Here is a 20937-nt window from a genome sequence, read left to right on the forward strand (position 1 = left end):
TTAAGAAGATCATCTAACCTAGACTTTGAGATGAGGGACAACTTCCAGGGGAGAAAAGGAACAGGAAGGATGTTTCAGGCAGAGGGAGCAGGATGTCCAAAAAGTTGGAGATTAGAAAGATCTTGCCTTATTTGAGAAACAAAGTTCACGTAGCACACAGTTGGAGTTGAGAAATGGCCAGTTAGGAAACTGGGGAAGTATGGAGAGGTGAGGTCTTGAAGGACTTGGTAAAGCTGTCTTGTGGAGTTTGGATTTTTATCTTAGTAATACTGAGGTGTTATTGAGGGTTTTAAGGAGGAAAGAGACTTGATTAAGTTTGGTTTTTAGAAAGTTCACTGTGGATACAGTGTGGAGATTGGTTAAGAAGCAGACAAGACCAGGACAAGGAGATAAATCAGGAGGTTGTCAGAATAATTCTGGTTAGAGAGATATGATGGTGACCTAAACTAGGGAAGTGGCAGTGAGGATGGGAAGAAATGGACAGGTTCAAGAAGTACTGAGCAAGTAAAATCAAGTGGATTCAGGGATTGGTCATGAACACCAGGGTGAGGAGAAAGCACCAGGGTGATGCCCAGATTTCTGTTGTGGTTGTGTATGTTTGTGGAAAAGAGTTAACACAGGAGACGTGACAGCATCCTCTTTAGAAAGTCCTGTTTATGAGGTTGGCACTTGGCTGGCGTATGGGAACTTGACCGGTAAACAGTTCCACACACTGATGCAAAGCTTTCTGTAAATGGTGTGTGGCTCATTGTGCCTAAACTGTACAAACAATTTACTGAACCTTCTTGCTGGGAGTGTAGAGTTTTGGTTCATGCTAGAGGATTTCCTTGTGACCAACCCCCGATAAAAAACCTGGGGCACTGAGACTCTAATGAGCTTCCTTGGGAGACCGTACTTTATCTTGTTACAGCTCTTTGCTGGAGGAATTAAATGTGTCCAGGGTCACGCTACTGGAAAAGGACTCTTGGATGCTCCCCATTTACTCTGGACTTTGCCCCCATGTGCCTTTTCCCTTTGCTGGTTTTGTGGTATTATTTTGTTGTTGTTGTTGTAATACCTCTTAGCCATGAGTATGATTATATGCTGAGTCCGTTGAGTCCTGCTGAATCACTGAACCTGGTGGAGGTCTTGGGGACTCTGATACAAAAGTATTTTCACCAAGAGAAAAGAACACAAGAGTGAGTGCAGGTTTTGCTGGGGCAGTGAGAATTGAAAGATAGGAGTTCTAGTGGACATGTTGCATTTGTGTGGCTGGTGGGATATCTGTATTTTCTGACACTCAGGAGCACATTCTGGGTTGGGGATACAGATTTGAACATTATCAGCATTTGGATAGCACTTGATACCAACATAAATGAATTAAATTCCCAAGGGAGAGGGAGAGTGAAATCTAGGAGCATGGGCATTTAAAAGGTTGGGAAAGAGGCATCTTGGTGGCTTAGTTGGTTGAAGGTCCAACTCTTGGTTTCAGCTCAGATCCTCAGATTGTGATCTCAGGGGTCGTGAGAGCAAGCTCCATTCTCAGCAGGAAGTCTGCTTAAAGTTCCTCCCTCCTGCCCTTTCTCTCAAGTAAATAAATCTTTAAAAAATGAAAATAAAAGGAAGAGGAGGCCTGGGAGTTAAACAAGGAGCCAGAGACATGGACAAGGGAAGACCATAGGAGAGGGATCACTTTAGCACTTATTGATGTCTTAGGCCAGTCCCTCCCACCCCTGAAAATATCCCCACAGAAGTCAAGGGAAGAGTTTGTTTGAAGAAAAGCAAATTAGTTGATAGTGTAAAAAGGTGGGTTGAAGACCAAATAAGATAAGGACTGATAAACTGTGTTTAGTAACAGAGAGGTTGTTGGTGACCTTAACAAGAGCAGTTTCTTTGGGATGGTTGGGGCAGGAGATGCATTGCAGGGGATGGAAAAGAATCGTTCTGACTGTTAGATGCAATGATAGGACCATGTTTGATGGAGTAAATTTGAAGTACAGTTCTATTTCAGTGTAATAAATGAGTAAAAGTGGGAAACTATGACTTGCTAAAGGCAAGAATTTGCAGTTTAAAGAGACCACAGAGAGCGTCTGCTCAATTTACCAATCTCCTCAGTTTATATACACAGAAACTGAGGTCCAAAATAAATGCCTTGACCAAAGTCCTGTGGACGGGCAAGGTCAGCTGATCCTGTTTAGATCAGAAATGCAATCTTTTTTTTTTTTTAATATTTTATTTATTTATTTGGCAGAGAGAGAAAACAAGCAGGGGGACGTGGTAGGCAGAGGAAGAAGTAGGCTCCTTGCTCAGCAGGAGCCTACTTGCAGAGCTAGGTCTTAGGACCCTGGAACCATGACCTGAGCCGAAGGCAAATGCTTAACTTACTAGACCACCCAGGCATCCCCAGAAATATAATCTTGATTTCAAAGACACTTTCCAGGTCAAGGAGGTGTTTGTTCAGGGTTGAAGGTGAGCAACTTTTATAATGATTCCAGGTTTGAGATATGTCAAATGAAATGTCATTTTCATTTTCTACTAACAGTGCCAGATTGGCCTCTCTTTTTGGACTGGATCAGGCATCTGCTGGCCATGGGAATGAATTCTTCCAGTACACAGCCCCAAAGCAGCCTAAAAAAGGTCCAGGAGCAGCAGCAACAGGTAAGTGAAGGGGTTAGGACTGGTCCCTAACAGGTTGGTTGGAAGAATAAGCAGGCTTCCAAAAGTGACATGCCAGGTTGTCTATTCTTAAGCAGTCTGGCCAAGATCACTGCCAGAGGTGCATTCCTCTCTAAGCTCTGATATCCCGAACTCCAGCACCTAGTATACCCTTTGTTGGAAGCTGGGGAAGGAAGATCTCAGGCAAACAAACTCTTTTGCCCCAGTGAACAGCACTCTCTAACGCTGCCTGAGGCACTGTCCAGTGTGTTGGCGGGATAGGTTAGATGTATGCTGACAGTGACTTTTTCCCAACTGGACAGTGATGCTCAGTGCTGTATCCCCTTTACTTTTCATCATGATGGGGACACATTGAATGAACATCTGTTGAATGAAAGGAATGAAAGGAACAACTCATATTTCTAAAATGCCTGCTTTCGGTCTGGTCTCAGGTGCTTTACATAGATTGCCTTATTTAGTTTTCTCAGTAGTGTGCTGTGAAATGGGTAAGACTGCCACCGCTTTAGAGGCTGGGAGAGGTTTAGGGACTTGATCAAGGTCATACAGCAGTAAGTGACATAGTTGAAATTTGAACCCTGACCTGACTCACCCCACAGCTCTTGGCTCTACACTTTGCAGTCTTTGTGTAAGAACCTGAAGAGGAGTAGGGGACTGATAGAAATAGTCCTGAGCAGAACAGATAGTAAGGGACGTTAAATTGTTGAATGAAGATCAAAGTATTGAGTGCCTTCTACATGTTGGGCACAATGCTGGCACTGAGGATATTGTTAGATTATTGAGAGTTGAAGAGTTGTAACAGATATCATATGGCCTATAAGCCTAAAATATTTACTCTTTGTCCCTGTACAGAAAATGTTTACTGACCTCTGCTCTAAATCTTACCTGTCACTTTTGGCAACTTTGCTATATAGATTGCTGGTCCTGTTCTCTAAGCCATGACCGGGCTAGATTTCTAGTAGGCTCTGCCTTTACATTTCCCCTGGCACAGCTTTTTAGCAGCAGTGTGTTTCTGACTCAGTTTAAAGCAGTTGAGTTAATGGATGTGGATAAAAGTAAACAACCTCAGTCCCCAGCCAATGAGGTAACTTGATTTTGTTTTAATCGGAAAACAACTGTGAGTTAATTATACTTTTAAAGGGGAATTACAGAGGCATTTCAACTTAAAAATTACTGATACAGTCTTATGTAGGCATTTACAAAGAAAAAATATAGTAGCAAGATAGGAGATCTCTGTTCAAGGGATATCTGTGTAAGAAGTCTTTGTGGGGAAAGTGGCTGCAGCATAAGTCTTGAGTCTCTTCAGATCTCAATATAAAAATAGAGCAGATATAAAAGACAAGCCTATGGATAATATTTACAATAATCCAGTTGAAAAGCTATCTTCTTGAATATCCCAAAATACAAACAGTTCTGGGCAAACCACCAACAGCTCCAAGGCTTGTGTGGTATCAGTTATTTGCATGAGAGAAAACAGGGTAGCAATGAGATATCTAAATCTGAGCATGGAAGAACCCCAAAACAGCCACCAGATGTTGGCGGAAAATTTAGCATGTGAAGCTGAAATCAGAAAGTGTTTTACTCACTCTTGTTGTGGGTAGGTACAAGGGGTTAATAATGGGGACTGAAAGAACTGCAGCAGTCTACCTTAAAGTAGGCTCCGTGCCCAAGGTGGGGCTTGAACTCATGACCCTGAGATGAAGAGTCACGTGCTGTACCAGTTGAGCCATAGGCACCCCGCTCCTATGAACTTTTGAAACTCATCCTCCAGGGTGACCTTCCAGGACAGGTCCACACACTGAGAAGAACCAGCTGGGAATAGGATTAAAATTGAGGAGGATAGGGATATAATAGAAGTGAAGGAGAAAAAATACATATAAAAATAGGGATAGAAATAGAATCAAGAAGTCTCAGGGGGAAGCCACCATATTTTTGAGCTCTATTCAAAGGCAACAGAAGAGGGAGCTCTATGAAGTTAAGAAAGCCACCTTGAACCCTCCTTCCTTCTAAAAGTTGAGAAAAGCAAATTTTGCATTAAAATGAGCAGTAGGAACTTATCAGAATCCAACTCCATGTCAAGTTATAAGAACAGAGAGAGCAAAAAACAGAATAATATCCTTACAGTGAGAGCTCTATTCTGTGAGAATGTTTCTTACTGAATAGATCAAAAACTACAACTACCTGTTAACATTAGGAAAATAATATAAGACATGAAATGAGAACATAAATGAAGTTAGAAAAATCTCAGAAGTGACAAGACTCAGGAAAGAATTAGAGATATAAGAAAAATTTTAGAAATGAAGGCTAAACTAGAAGGAACATAAGAATGAATAAAAACAGCAGATTATACCTGAAGAGAAATAGAAGTTTAACAGGAGGAAATTGTTAAAAAATAAAAAATTTGAGAGAAAAAAGTGTTCCAAAAGGAAGTATGACAAATATTAAGGATGGCAAAGAAGATTCAACACATGGAGTGTATGTGTGTGGGGGGGAGGGGATGCACGCATGCACAGATACCAGGAAAAAACAAAAGGAAGGGGAAAAGAACAGACATGAAGAACTGTAATTCAAGAAAACTTTACTAAAAAAAAGAAAGATAGATAATAGATAGACAGATTTGTAAATACATATTAAAAGAAGTCCTTGTCGGTGGGGAATTCAGAATTTGTAATACTGATGTCGGAGAGGAAAGACAGCTAAGCCAATGAGAAGATCCCATGATTGTGGGCATCTGACTTACCCTTCTAGCAAATCCATGATTACCTTTCTAGCAGATTCCCCGTTTCCAGGGTATCAGATAGCAGAGGAGAGCATACTGGGAGAAGCAGAACTAACTTGAAGGAGGATGCTACGCTGACCTTGGGGAGACAGTATTTTTTCCTCAGTGTTTCACACCTGTCCTGATAACCAGCCTCTGGCCTTAGTCTTTTTTCCCTTAAAGCTAGCTTATCAGAAGAAAAGTTTTATTGTCATGTGACATACAACTGGGCAGTACAGGTTGAATTGACAACTATGTTACTGGTTTTTATAAAATAATAAGGAAAATATGAAGACAAGACTGGGACAGTAACCAAACAACATAAGTGGGTAATTCATCAAAACAAAACAAATCGAAACAAAGGGACCAGTACAAATCTTTAGAAAATGTTAAATCTCCGCTTCACTCTAATCAATAAATGCAAATGAAAACAACAGTGACATGGCATTTCCCTTTTCTCTACTGCCTCTCTTTTCTTGGTAAAGATTTAAAAAGTTAGTCTCCTGTTGTAGGCAGGCATGCAAAGCTGACATATTCATGCTGCCCATGGGGCTATAAACAGGTGCGACATTTCTCAAGGGCATTTGGGCAGGATTAACAAAACCTTAAAATGTTTTACACTCCTTCACCCCATAATTCCAGTTTTAAGAGTTTATTTCAAGAAAGTAATTAGAGCTACATACAAAAATGTGTTTTTAGGAAGTTCACCACAGCATTGTTTATAATAGAGGAAAATTAGAAACAGTCCAAAGAAATGTCAAATAATAGGACATTGGATAAATTCTGGCCAAGTAATAATACAGTATTCTATGTAACCACCAAAAAGCATTTTTAAGGTTATTGTATTTTGTCTTGGAGACTGTTTTAAAAGAACTACTAGAACTAAATAAGAAAAGGAGGTTGTGAAATTATATCGTAAATTTTGTTTGAAAATGTAAGAAAAAAGCCGTGAAGTATTGATAAAGGACCAGGAATAAATACATCAAATTATTAACATTTATTTTTAATTGGTGAGACTACAGGTCATTTTTATTTTCTTTATCCATTTCTGCATTTGCTAAGTTTTGCATATTATAGAGTACATGTAGTCCATAATCAGAATAAAGATGTGTCAATATTGTTAAAAAACAAAATTCAACCGTGTAAATTTTAAAGATCTCATTAGCTTTATCAGTGACTCATGAATTGGACAGCATCCCATCTAGCAGATAGAAAGGAGCTCTGAGGAGTTGTAGCTTTATCAGTGACTCATGAATTGGGCAGCATCCCATCTAGCAGATAGAAAGGAGCTCTGAGGAGTTGAACAAAATGACTTTTATAGGCAGAAGGAGCAAGAACAAGGAAGTTACAGTAGGCAAAAAAGCAAGATGCTTATGGAAAGATTACTTTCCTGCAGGGGATAGCAGGGGTCTGTCATGCAGATGACCTAACTAGTACTGAGCAGGGAGTTCCTGATTGACTGGTTTCAGATCCCTCTTGGTTTCCTTGTCTGTGCTGGTGTTCTCACTGCTCTTCCACCAACATACTATGTGGTGAATATAAATATGCAGTTTTCTCCAAATACCCGGTTTTATTATTTTTTTTTTTAAGATTTTATTTATTCATTCAATGCAGAGAGAGAGATCACAAGTAGGCAGAGAGGCAGGCAGAGAGAGAGAAGGAAGCAGGCTCCCTGCTGTGCAGAGTTCCCGATGCGGGGCTTGATCCCAGGACCCTGAGATTATGAGATTATGACCTGAGCCATAGGCAGAGGCTTAACCCACTGACCCACCCAGGCGCCCCTAAATACCCAGTTTTATACCATTAGTCTTCGGGGTGCCTGGGTGGCTCAGTGGGTTAAAGCCTCTGCTTTCGGCTAGGGTCATGATCCCAGGGTTCTGGGATCGAGCCCCACATCAAGCTCTCTGCTCAGCAGGGAGCCTGCTTCCTCCTCTCTCCTCTTTCCCTGCCTGCCTCTCTGCCTACTTGTGATCTCTGTCTGTCAAATAAATAAATAAAATCTTTAAAAAAAAAAACAAACCATTAGTCTTCCCCCTAATCACTGGAAAAGTGAAGTTATGGATATGATCTGAGTATCATCATTAATTTTCTAGCTTGAAATAAGGGAAGGGGAAGTAATTTTATTTATATTAGAGCTGGCCAAATATTGGAATAAGAAAAGAATGTAGATGAAATATGACTTTGCTTTCTGGCAGGGCCTCTCATCCAGCCCCGAGACTTGTTTGGAGTGGAACCGGTGTTGGATTCTAGTCCTAGGGTTGCTGCTATCATGTGTCATCACAGTCGGGTGCATAGAGCCTCCGTGTCATCATCCCCAGATGAGGTCATACATCAATATCATCCCCAGATGATGTTCTGTGGGTCAGATAAGGATAATGGCCATGAATACATTGTCCTACCTAACTGTAAGATGTAAGGGAGAATTCTGAAGCTGCTTCAGTGGTGAAAAATCCGTTTTAAGAAAGACATGAATGACATCTTTGTTTTCTTCTTCATCTCCAGGAAATCTGGCGCCAGCAAAAGCAGCGCTCCCTCCAGCAGGTACCTTCACCGTATTAGTTGCAGCAGCAGTTCACGCCTATCGATAGTAAGTAGCCGAGAAGGAATGCTTTCTGAAGTTGGGTGTGGGATGCGGGGTTAAGCTCCTGTCTTTTCTCAGTTAGTCTCCGTTGGTAGCCAAAGGAGCTACACAGTTAGGCTGCACAGTCCTTCCATAGGGAGAGGATCAGTCGTGCTTTTTAACATTTCAGTTAAGAGAATTCTGCACATAAAAGTTTGAAGAGCTGTTGTCTTGTATACTCTCTCTAGGAAGTGCTTGTACCCTCGACACCTGCTTTCTTAAGTGCTCACTCCACTGAGATATTATGAATAGATATTTAGAGAGTAAAGAAGTATAAGAGCTTTAAATTATAAACTGTTCACCTCTGTTATAAACACCTCTGTCCTTTTCTTGAGGCTGAATGACTAGATTCCCCACTTCTGTGTGGCAGAAGACAAAGCTGATTCTACTTAGTTTAAAGAAGTATTAATACCTATTATTTTTCTTGGTTTTATAGCACAAACGGTCAGTATGTAAAGCAGGGCAAGTTTGGTGCTGCAGTCCTGGGGAATCACACGGCCAGAGAGGTGAGAATGCCCCCTGTGTCTCGTGTACGTTCAGGTGTCCCAGATCATACTGATAAGCTAGTTTTTACTTGGACTCGCCCAGTGTCTCTTGTGTCAGAGGATTAGAATGATTGTTCATGTTGATTGTGAATTTTTAATACGAGGTACATAAGACATTTATAGTCACATCTTGCTTACTACTGTGCATTAAAACAAATTCAACCATGGAAAATCTTTTAAGTTTGACCTTTGTGATATGATACTAAAGAGTTTGGGGAGTTGTAGAGTAAACCATTTACCAAGGACATCCCTTTCTTAGGTAATGAAAAACACTTACTGTTCTACTTAGAGTATTCTGTCTTTATGGCTGAATCAATGACTGTGTTTAGCCTTTGAAAGTTTGACAGTGAGGTGGGCAGTGGATCACACAGCATACTGTTGGTTTGGGTCAGAAAGAAATGTGGCTAGAAGCCCCAATGCTTGATTTCCTTATGTGGCTTGTATCTAGCTAGCTTCAAATTCTGCTCCAGAATGTGTTTTTGTTTTTGATTTGAATATTTAATTTATTTATTCATGAGAGAGAGAGAGAGAGGGAAGAAGCAGACTCCCTGCTGAGCGGAGAGCCCAATGTGGGACTCAATCCCAGAACCTGGGATCATGACCTGAGCCATAGGCAGTTGCTTAACGACTGAGCCACCCAGGTACCCCTGCTCCAGAATGTTTTAAACATTGTTGAGAGAAGCATAAGAAATTCTGGCATTTCAAAGGTTCAGTGAACTAAGAGCCATGCTCCTAAGACACTCTGAGACACGGATAAGATGACCTGTTCAGGGTAACTAACGTAATGGACAACACTCTTTTGTATTAAAAGCAAACAAACAAAAAAGCTAACTGTGGAAATTTGGAAACATATAAAAATTGTGGGATTCGAGGGGTGCCTGGGTAGCTTAGTGGGTTAAAGCCTCTGCCTTCGGCTCCGGTCATGATCCCAGGGTCCTGAGATGAAGCCCCGCATCAGGCTCTCTGCTCAGCAGGGAGCCTGCTTCCTCCTCTTTCTCTGCCTGCTTCTCTGCCTACTTGTGATCGCTGTCTGTCAAATAAATAAATAAAATCTTAAAAAAAAAAAATTGTGGGACTTGAATAATGAACTCCCAGAAACCCATTCTTGGGCTCTAAGAGTTATTAATCAAATTCTAGCCTGTCTTCCTTCTTCTGCTCAGATTATTTTGACTGTATCTCCAGCATACAATATGTAAATACTTAAGTGTATATCCCAAGGATTTTTTTTCCTAACATAACCATTATGTAATTATCACCTTAAAAAACCGCATTTTTTTTTATCTCATTCACTGCCAGCTAGTGTTCAGATTTACCTGATTGTCTCCTTTTTTTTTTTTTTAACAGTCTAATAAGGTCTATACATTGTAATTGGTTGCCATGTCCCTTAAATCTTTCATTCTCCCATCCAGAGGTAAATAATGTCTAGTTGTCCCTGATTTTGTCACATAGTAGCCACCCGTGATTATTATCTGGATATATTAATTCATTAGGAGTTGCCATTTGGATTTTAAAAATCTGGTATCAGGACTTCACCACCCTTCACCACGTAAGAGGTAGTAGGTGGTGGCAGGCAGCAGTTCCCACTGCAACAATTATAAAAAAGATAAATTGCAAAAATTATATTTTTAAGCTCACTGGAGAGCTGTGGACATGATGAGGACTAGATGAACTAAAATTTCAGAGGGAAAAGCCATTGAGCTATTTTCTTCCCTTGGTTCTTTCACTGATACGATGCCTAGGAGGAGACTAAGAAGCAGATATGGCCCAATGAAAGAAGCTACTGGTCAAAAGAGACGCCGACAAAAACTAGAGGAGCTCTAAGCCCAAGATTGGTTTTTGCCCGTGGGACATTAGCAGAGTTCTGGGAAACCACTTTTTTGTGGTTTTAATGTACCTTATGACTAATGATGTTGAGCATCTTTTCATGTATGTGTTGGCCGTTTGTAGATCTCTTGTCACCCTCATACCAGTGAAAACACCAACAAAATAATTGCTAATTACGGTAAAGAAGTAAGTAAGGCCAAGATGAGAGGAGATGAAAATGGATAGTGAGAAGATAGAATTTAAAACCTAAGCTTTAAGGGATCAAGTGAGTTTTGAGTTTTATGCCTCTTGGAAGCATAACCCCTGACATCTTACTGCTGATTTTCTATTTCCTTTTAACTTTAGTTTTCTTTTTTTTTTTTCCCCGCCCCGGCCCACCTTTATTGAGTACAGTATAAGATTCTTCTTTATATCAGTCAACAGCAGTCAGTTACTGTTGCCAGGATTCATCTGAACTTTGAGCTAATGGTAAGACTTCCCACATTGGAATCATCAGCTCCTTTGGGATGGGTTTATAGGAGAGATTGGTCTGTGTGTACCTGGTGGGAATTAAATCTACTGCTTCTGGCTTTAGACATCAGAGTGGATCTCTTAACAGAGGCTCTCAAAAAGGTCTCTTGGAAGCATTCTGGGAAATGAACCAAAGGATGGTTGTTGGAGGGTGGGAGGGAAGGAGGAAATTTCCTGTATCTCTCTGGCTCTTCCTGAATCAGGGCCCTTCTCTTTGAGTTTAAGCAGTCAGATTTTTGTGCTCTGCTAATGTCATTGAGTTACCCCAACATTTCTCCTTTCCCCAGGTTCGGCCCAATAACTATAGCACCTTTTATGATGACCAGAGACAAAACTGGTCCATCATGTTTGAGTCCGAAAAGGCTGCTGTGGAGTTCAATAAACAGGTAATACTGACTTATTCTTCCTGTGAAAGGCCTGGATTTCCCTTGATTTTAGGAAACTGTATGGAAAATTCACAACCTGCTTTGTTTTGTTAGAGACAAGCATTAAAAGCCCACTAAATCTGTCACTTGAGCTAATTATATTTCAAGGAAATAATAGGAATACTTACTGAAATTGCTTAAAAATGAGACTTTAAGAGAAAAAAGGCTTAAACAGACTTCTTTAAAACACTTTCCACTTCATAAATTATTTTAAGGAATAAATAAAACTATCTTTTAAAAAGTGTTTTAAAAGAATTTTTATAAAGTTAAATGATCCTTACAGAACATTTAGAAAAGCATTTTTTACAAAAATCACTTGAAATCTTACTGCTCGAGGTAACCACTATTAATATGTTTCCTTTTTTCTATGTGTAGTGTACATAAGTAGGTATACCCCTTTAAGAGTTCAATATCTTGCTATATATATTTTAACGATGTTTATGTCTTTCCCCACCACATGAAAAATTACTTGGAAACATTTTGAAAGTTGCATAGTGTAAATGCTCCTTAATTTATTTAACTTTTCCCTTGCTTTTAGACATTTAGATTGCTTTCTGTCTGAAATAAATACTATAGCAAGCATTGTTGTGTATAATTCCGTGCCCTTTTTTTTCCCCCTCTGATCATTTCCTTGGGCTAAATTTCTAGAAGTGGAAGGTTGGGTCAGAGAGTCCAAATATTTCTTGGTTCTGTAGACAGTTTGGCATACTGCTTTTCAGAAAGATAATACTATTTCACGTTCCTCTTTTCTCTCACTATACCTTTTCTAACATTTAGAATTATCTTTTTTTTTTTTTAGTCTTATTTGCTTGGTAAAAAATGACATCTCATTGTTTTAGGTAGCATTTATTTGATTACAATAATAAAACTTTTCTTTTAAGATGAGTAGCAAATTTGTAATGTAGACCATGTTAAAAAATTGACAGTAAAGTAAGACTTCACGAAGATGTGTTTAACTCTTGTCCAAGATTTGTGCTAAGATGATCTAAGTCTGTAGGTGGTGGACATGCAAATCTGGGAATGTAGCGTGAATAGAAATAAACTATTTCTAGTTTATTGTCTTTAGAAATGACTTCTGAAATTGTTCTAGAAGTTCTCCTTTCTTTCATGGGTTCCCAAACAATGAAAGGTAAAATCCTTAAAGTCATGCTAGCTAATGGTTGTTGGGTACTTACTCTTATTTGCCAGGCACTGTGCCAAGGACTCTGTATTAGCTCAATCTTCATAACTACCCAAGTAAATATGCAGAGTTTTTAATCTCCATTTTACAAAATACCTATATGAAATAAGGTTCACAGAAGTTAAGTTATTTGGCCGAGGTCACAAGTTAATAAGTGGCAGTGCCCAGATCTATACCCAGACAATCTGACTCCAAAGCCTTACTGTTAGGCACTTTGATTCCTGGCAAGATTGTTGACTTTGGATTGGCTTACTTCTAAACATGTAATCAGTTTCGTTAGTGGATACCACTGTTTAGAAAAGAGCATTAGCAACAATGGAGGGAATATTTACTGAGCTTGAACTAAGTTAATGCTGCTGTGATTTCATCTCGCAGGTGTGCATTGCCAAGTGCAACAGCAGCCCCTCCCTAGATGCAGTGCTCTCCCAGGACCTCATTGTAGCAGAAGGCCCTGCTGTAGATGTTGGAGATTCTTTGGAAGTGGCCTATACAAGCTGGCTCTTACAGAATCATGTGCTGGGCCAGGTAAGGAAATGCAGCCTGCAAGTTCATTTGTAATTGAAATAGCACGAGGACTAACGTAAGGTGTTACTGCTGTGAATTGCTGCTGTTGGCAAATAGAAATCTTTTAGGAACCCTGCTTTGACTGCTTTTGGGGCATAGTCATCAAATGCTGACAGGTGAAATCTGCTCAGTGCTACTTTGTCTCTTCCATTTAGAATGGAAACCAGTTTCCCAAGTATCATTTTTGGTAATTGTTCATGTGTGTATCTTTTTTTTTTTTTAATCTTATTTATTTATTTATTTATTTGAGAGAGAGATAGTGAGAGAGAGCATGAGCGGGGAGAAGGTCAGAGATAGAAGCAGACTCCCCGTGGAGCTGGGATCCTGATGCAGGACTTGATCCCAGGACCCCAGGATCATGACCTGAGTTGAAGGCAGTTGGCTAACCAGCTGAGCCACCCAGGCGCCCCTGTTCATGTGTATATCTTGTCCTCCTATATCAATTTTAAACTTAAATTTATTCTTATGGGATTAGGTCTTAAAACTTCTTTTTAGAATTTCCTCACAGTTGTTTATTTTCTGTATAATAGATACTATAAATAGAGTGCACTTTTGTGTTTTATTATCCTTAAGTTCTCAAAAGCAGTATGATATAGAAAGAACTTTAGACTATGAGTCAAAAAAATGTACATTCAGGTCCCAATTTAGCCATGATGTGAGTGAGCCTTTCTCTTCAGGTATTTTAAGAACCTCCCCCATCGGGTGCCTGGGTGGCTCAGTGGGTTAAAGCCTCCGCCTTCGGCTCAGGTCATGATCCCAGGCCCTGCATCGGGCTCTCTGCTCAGCAGGGAGCCTGCTTCCTCTTCTTTCTCTCCCTGCCTCTCTGCCTCCTTGTGATCTCTGTCTGTCAAACAAATAAATAAAATCTTAAAAAAAAATAAACCTCCCTCTTCACCCCCCAACAGTATTTTGACATTCCTTATTCCAGGAATACTGTGCTAATCTGATATTAATACTGTAGTAATCTGTATTAACTATTACATGATTACTATTATTTTTAAAATCGACTGACCTTATTTACTTTGATCAAATTGCAGGTTTTGGACTCTACTGCTAATAAAGATAAGCTGCTTCGCCTGAAATTGGGATCAGGCAAAGTCATCAAGGTACTGGCTCGACTGTGTTCTTATATGGCGTTATCACTTGTGATTAATTTGTAAAATTTCTAACCTGGGTGTATTTTCTGAGTCTGGTAAGGCTTGGTTAAAAAGTAGGAGGAGAAAAATTTTTACATTACTTAGGAATTTTTACCTATGAGAATATATTGAATCCTTACTCTTTCTTTTTCATTGTGTGACTGTGAGGAAATTATTAAATCTTTTGCATAGCCTAAAAGGGGAAGAGATTAAACTGTTCCTTCTAGAATTGTGTCATAATGGGTGACTCTTAGCTGTCTGAGTTGCTCTGAATCAGCACTTCCCAGTCATTTTGGGAAGCAGCTACCACAGAGCAAGAGGAGCACTGGGATTGGAGTCTGAGAGCTTGACTTCATGTTGTGAAGCTTTTCTTTACCAGTTGTGCAAGTGCTTTATAGAATATAGAGTATTTTACACATGTGGGGTATCACTGTGTTAGGACGTGTTGAAGCACTCATTGGAAAAAATCCTCATTGCCATTTTGCATGACAGAAAGATTTTCTTCATAGTTTTATTTATGCCTCCTCATCCCAGAATCTTTTGGAGACTGCCTCCTGTAGATCAGAGGGGTGAATGTATAATCTTTAAAGCTACACTGATCTGGTGTTGCATCTTGGCTTAACAGTTTCTCTGATCTTCAGTGAGTTGCTTCACTTCTGTAAGCCTTGGTTTTCTTGCCTGTAAAATGGAGATAATGCTCCTAACCTTATGAGGTTATTTTAGGGGTAAGCCTCAGTTTTCTTGCCTGTAAAATGGAGATAATGCTCCTAACCTTATGAGGTTATTTTAGGGGTTAAACAACATAATGTAAATAAAGCACGTGCCAGAGTACTTGGGAAATGTGTTTAATGAATGGTAGCTTTTATTTCTCTTTTAATACCATTGTCCTCTCATCTAATTTCTCTTATCACCCAAGGTAAGCATATTTCATCTAACCCTGGATATGCTGGCTTTTACAAGTGAATAGCAGCAGTATTCTAGATATTCTTGTAACCAACGGGAGATTATAGTTGAATTTCATGTCTCTCAAGAGGTCTAAACCTGAAACTGCGGAGGAGAGGAGCCTAATATCTGGGTCTTTATCTTGTCTTACGAGGAGACTTGTGTCCTCATGAGCTTTTCCTCTTCTCTGATTCCTAAAGGCCTGGGAGGATGGGATGCTGGGCATGAGAAAAGGAGGGAAGCGGTTGCTTGTCATCCCTCCAGCCTGTGCTGCTGGCTCTGAAGGACTAATAGGATGGACTCAGTCGCCGGACTCGATCCTGGTGTATGAGGTGGAGATTAGGCGGGTGAGTGAAATTGTGCTGTTTTGTGTTTGATGAGTCCTTTTTGCCTTTAGGTAAAATGAATAAATAAATATCTTTGAAAAAACAAATTCAAGGACTTTTTTTTTAAGCAGAAATGGTATAGTTGGAAAGGGCAACGGAATCTAAAGACTACGGTTTACATCAGTCCTGTTGCTCTATTTAGAGTTTAGAAGAAGTGGTGACTAAACAAATCACTTTGCTACACTGACCTTTTTTTTCTGTCTGTGAAAGAGTGATTCCTACCCAATGCACTTGCCTTGTGCCTTAGTAATTCCATGGCTATAAATGTATTATATTGCTGTATTCACATAAGTATGCAGAGGTATTTGTATGTAGACAGAGATACATCATTTCCTCCCTCTTCCACATTATTTGTAATAGCAAAAACTTAAATAGCCATCATTAAACAACTGATTAAGTTATGGTCTTTCACGGAGTAGACCTTTATGCAGTTTTTACAGAATATCCAAAATCTATTGTTAAGTGAAAAAAGCAAGTCGCAAATCAGTACAGATAGTATGATCTCTTGTGTGTTTATACAAATACATGTAAACATACAAAAATACTTACATATAATAAGGTATAAATATATTTACACAGTTGTACACAAGTACCTATGCATGTATCTATACAGATAGATACATATATGCTTATATTTTCATAGAATATTTCCGAAAGCATTAGAAATTCGAGGGGCGCCTGGGTGACTCAGTGGATTAAGCCTCTGCCTTCGGCTCAGGTCATGGTCTCAGGGTCCTGGGATCAAGCCCCGCATCGGGCTCTCTGCTCAGCAGGGAGCCTGCTTCCTCCTCTATCTCATCCTACTTGTAATCTCTCTCTCTCTCTCTGTCAAATAAATAAATAAAGTCTTTTTACAAAAAAAATTAAAAAGTGTGCTTGGGTGGCTCGGTGGGTTAAAGCCTCTGCCTTTGGCTTAGTCGTGATCACAGGGCCCTGGGATCGAGCCCCACATGAGGCTCTCTGCTCAGCAGGGAGCCTGCTTCCTTCTCTCTCTCTCTCTCTTTCTGCCTGCCTCTCTGCCTACTTAACGATCTCTGTCAAATAAATAGATTAAAAAATCTTTGAAAACATTTTTTAAAAAACAACTTTATCTGGGGAATGGTAATGAATTCAGAAACTTTTTCTTTTTTACATTCTCCTTATTTTCCATTAAAAAAACAATATCAAGAGGATGTATAGTTTTCTACAATAAAATTTGTAATGAATTGTGGTTAAATAAATTAATGCCTCCCTCTAAAAAAAAGACTTTGTTTACTTTACACTGTGTGTATTAGGTCCAAATGTGATAGTGGTTGTGCCTATAAACTACAAAATACAATACAGAAAATAAATAGTATAGTTATCTTTATTGTGGCTGTTATACCTGCTGCAGTCAATGATATGCTTTTCTTCTTGATGACTCTTTCCAAATTATACACCCTTATCTCTGCTGGGTCATTCCAACCTTCTTTTACTCATGCGCTTTTAGATGCCTTTTTCACAGCTTTTATATTTTGTCTCAATTTTCCACTTAGTTTGAGGAATTTGTGATTGGTTTTAGATAACAAACCAATTTGAATCCATCAAGACTGGCATTTCATATGTCACTGCAAATGGCAAGATGTCATTCTTTTTTATGGCTGAGTAATATTCCATTGTATATATGCACCAGATCTTTTTTTTTTAATTTTTAATTTTTATTAACATATAATGTATTATTAGCCCCAGGGGTACAGATCTGTGAATCGCCAGGTTTACACACTTCACAGCACTCACCACAGCACTTACCTTCCCCAGTGTCCATAACCCAGCCACTCTCTCGCTAACCCCCTCCCCCAGGCAACCCTCAGTTTGTTTTGTGAGATTAAGAGTCTGTTATGGAAAAAAAGAGTCTCTTATGTGCACCACATCTTCTTCATCCATTCATCAATTGATGGACACTATGGGCTGCTTCCATAGTTTGATTATTGTTTTAGATTTCTTTTTTTTAAATTTGAGAGCATACATGAGAGAGAGTACAAGCTAGAGGGAAGGGCAGAAAGAGAGGGACAAGCGTGCTCCCTGCCAAACATGGACCCCCATGACCTGAGCCAAAGGCAGGTGCTTATCCATCTGAGCCACCCAGGCGCCCCTTGGCCATTGTTAACAAATTGACATGCTTATTAAAGTCACCCAGCTGCTACAGAATAATACCCAGAGTGATGAGTGTCAGGAGAACGTTATACACTGCTTGTAGAGTATAGAGTAGTTCATCCTTTGTGGTTTGAAATTTAGTGGTATATACCAAAAGTCTTAAAAATGAACATACTTTTCTCCCAACTATTTAATTTCTGGGAATTTATACTTTGGAAATGATTATGTGCAAGGATATAGATAGAAGTTTATTAAAGTATTATTCGTAATGTGACAGGAAAATGAGGAATGAACTGGGTATCTAACAACCAGGAATTGGCAAAATATATTTTGTAGCAGCATAGGTATTTAAGACTTCTGTTCTCAAAATCTTTTTGAGAGTTTTCCTGTAGATGATGGCAGGTATGGGCATGACCCTTGAAATGAGATATAATGTTCAGTAGTTACTAATGCTGTTGTTGTAGATTAATAATTTAGTAACATGGACATATGTTACTAAGTGAGTGAGCAAAGCCAGTCACAAAACAGTATGACCCTTTTTAATAAAAAATACACAGGCACACACATAGATATAAATGTGAAATACTGCATCCCAAATTCTAGCAGTGTTGTTGTATCATGGTTGGATTGCGGGTGATTATTTTTGTTGGCTTATCTACATTTTCTGATTTGCTACAAGGGAACAGGTAATGACTTATGTAGTGAAGAATAAGGAAAAGAAAGGACAGTGGAAAGCACAAGGTGCCTTTTTTGTAGCCTGTTCCAACTGTGGTTGATCGCTCCCCTAGGTCAAGTTTGCCAGAGATTCTGGCTCTGACGGGCACAGCGTTAGTTCCCGGGATTCTGCGGCCCCTTCTCCCATACCAGGTGCTGATGGCCTCTCTGCAGACCCTGTTGTATCAACACCCACATCAGTGCCTTTTAAATCAGGGTAAGATCCTGGAGTTTTTTTTTTTTTTTAAAGACAGAGAGAGAGCACAAGCAGGGGGAGCAGCAGGTCAAGGGAAAGGGATAAGCAGGCTCCCTGGGGGACTTGATCCCAGGACCCTGGGATCGGACCTGAGCCAAAGGCAGACGCTCAACCACCTGAGCCACCCAGGCACCCCAGACCCTGGAGTTGTATCATGCTCTTTTATTGTCCATAAAAATTTCCTTAGAGGGATTCTAAAATTGGGAAGGTTGAACACTAAAATAATTTTAAATAATTGGGAAAAAATGAGATGAAAGAAATGGGGAAAATGCTAGCATCAAGATTTTTCTGACGAGGGATTAACATTCATAGTCTTTAAATGTACTAACTTAGGTGTGTATGAATACCTGCTGAGCTCTGGAAGAAAACTGGGTAAAAGGCATAAACATAAAATACATACCGAAGGAAGAAAATATAAATAATAAGAATTTGAATGGAAAATTACTCATTTTCACCAGCTTTCAGAGATGAATGCAAACTGAAGAATGGTTATGATTCTGTTTTGCAACCATTGAATCAGCAAACATTTTCAAAAACAATTTATTTTTCTAGCATAATCGGGACTTATGATTATAGATTTGGGATTTTTTTTTTTACCTCAGCATATATCTTACTTGGTTTCAGGGAGCCAGCCCTTCGTAGCAAATCTAACTCCCTCAGTGAACAGCTTACAGCAAATACGGTGAGTATACAAATTTGTCTCCCTTACTCCCAGTCTACTGAGAAGGTTTCTTGTGCCTTGGGATAGGGTAGGTTAGACACCCCCCCCCCCCAAAAAAATCTACTTTATTGATATCTTCTTCCTGGGGAGTTATTATAAATTGAATGGGCTTCTGCATGGGCTTATCTGGGTTCAAATCTTCATTCTTGTAAATTTGTGGCCTCTAATTTTCTGATCCTCTGCTTCATTATTAAAATAGAAATAATACTCACAGCCCCTTTTGTTAGGGTTCTTATGATATGTTTGCAGAGCACTAAGCTTAGAGCTTACGTAAAGTAGGACTTCACTAAGGAAGATTTTTATCCTCAAGAGATATTTTTGAGATTTAAATGAAATAACGTGTGGAGTTTTTAGTATCATGTCTGGCATATCGCAAGAGCTCAGTTAACATTAGCTCTTACTATTACCATAATTACTGCTAACACTACATACTTCACACTTTGGTTTTCTTGGATGGGTTGTGCACTAATTCACCAACTAGTTGACTGTGAATTGGTCTCTGTGTTTGTTTCCCTAACTGTAAGATGGGAAGACTAGCATACAGTTGTAGTAAAATTAGGATTTGAATGCCTTTGGGAGCATGTGCACTGTACTTTCCTGCTGCGCTGCCGGGTTCAGGAAAGCATCTGAGTTTGCTGTGGGAGTGTGAGATGAAAGCCTGTGGCCTTCACCTACCGTGTTGGGAAACAGGATAACTGCTTGGAGTGAAATTGGTGATTACTTTCTCTCTAGCCCTAGTTTACTTGTTTATATTCAGCCCAAGGCAGGAATTATTAAGCAAATAATTGATGTGGTATGTGTAAAAAGTGATCTCTGAAACCTGGAAGGTTAAGCCAAAGAATCAAGAAAATTAAAAAACTGTAATCTCAGATCTTTGAACAGTCACAAAATATGTTTAGTATTGGTTCTATGATACTTTTAGACAGAGCTACTTTGTCACCGGTTTCTAAGCTTCAGTTGCTTCCAGTGGACTAGTGGTCTCCAACCTTTTTTAAAATTTTCTTTTATCTTTTTAAAGTTTTTTTTTAATTGAAGCAAAACTCACTATCCTTTTTTTTCTTTTTACATTTAAGTTTTTATTTTTTGTTTTGAGGAGGTAATTACATTCATAAGGTTCAGTTATTAAAACTATATGACAGGGTATACATTGAAAAGACTCACTGTCAAACCTACCTTTGTGTACCCCATCCCATCTCACTCTCCTTTTAGGTAACTGCTTTCGTTAGTTTCATTTGTATTCTTTCAGTGTTTCTTTATGCAGATGGAAGCAGATAGGAATGTATATTTTATTTCTGCCTCCTTTCATAAAATATAGCATAGTATATATATATATTATCTACCATGCCTTTTACATGTTACAGTATATACAACAATATCTTTCCATGTTAGTGTACAGAAAGCTCCCTCTTTCTTCTTTTTTTCCTATAGATTGCAGTATGCCATTGTGTGATGTGGTTTATGTAACTAGTCCTCTTTTGATGAACCCAGCTTTCTTTGATTATGTGCTTCCAATCAGACGAGGAAGAATAAACACATACTCCCAGTGTATCTGTCTATTTATAAATTATATTTATAAAGTATTGTCCATCCCT

General features: G+C 39.2%; 1 protein-coding gene across 6 annotated transcripts in view; it reads left to right on the forward strand.

The window, feature by feature from the left end:
* Positions 1 to 20937, forward strand: part of FKBP15 (FKBP prolyl isomerase 15) — a 53826-nt gene that overhangs the window by 6342 nt on the left and 26547 nt on the right. For 4 of the 6 annotated variants that reach the window (XM_032308224.1, XM_032308225.1, XM_032308227.1 and 1 more), the window contains exons 2-11: positions 2522 to 2637; positions 7913 to 7997; positions 8467 to 8536; positions 10793 to 10867; positions 11197 to 11295; positions 12890 to 13039; positions 14116 to 14184; positions 15357 to 15503; positions 18443 to 18585; positions 19249 to 19306. In XM_032308224.1, the coding sequence (XP_032164115.1) occupies positions 2522 to 2637; positions 7913 to 7997; positions 8467 to 8536; positions 10793 to 10867; positions 11197 to 11295; positions 12890 to 13039; positions 14116 to 14184; positions 15357 to 15503; positions 18443 to 18585; positions 19249 to 19306 (1012 nt within the window). The remainder of the gene's footprint in view (positions 1 to 2521; positions 2638 to 7912; positions 7998 to 8466; positions 8537 to 10792; positions 10868 to 11196; positions 11296 to 12889; positions 13040 to 14115; positions 14185 to 15356; positions 15504 to 18442; positions 18586 to 19248; positions 19307 to 20937) is intronic. The other 2 variants (XM_032308229.1, XM_032308230.1) reach the window with 1 other exon arrangement.

This window comes from Mustela erminea, chromosome 12 (assembly GCF_009829155.1).
Source record: "Mustela erminea isolate mMusErm1 chromosome 12, mMusErm1.Pri, whole genome shotgun sequence".
NCBI classification, from domain to species: domain Eukaryota; kingdom Metazoa; phylum Chordata; class Mammalia; order Carnivora; family Mustelidae; genus Mustela; species Mustela erminea.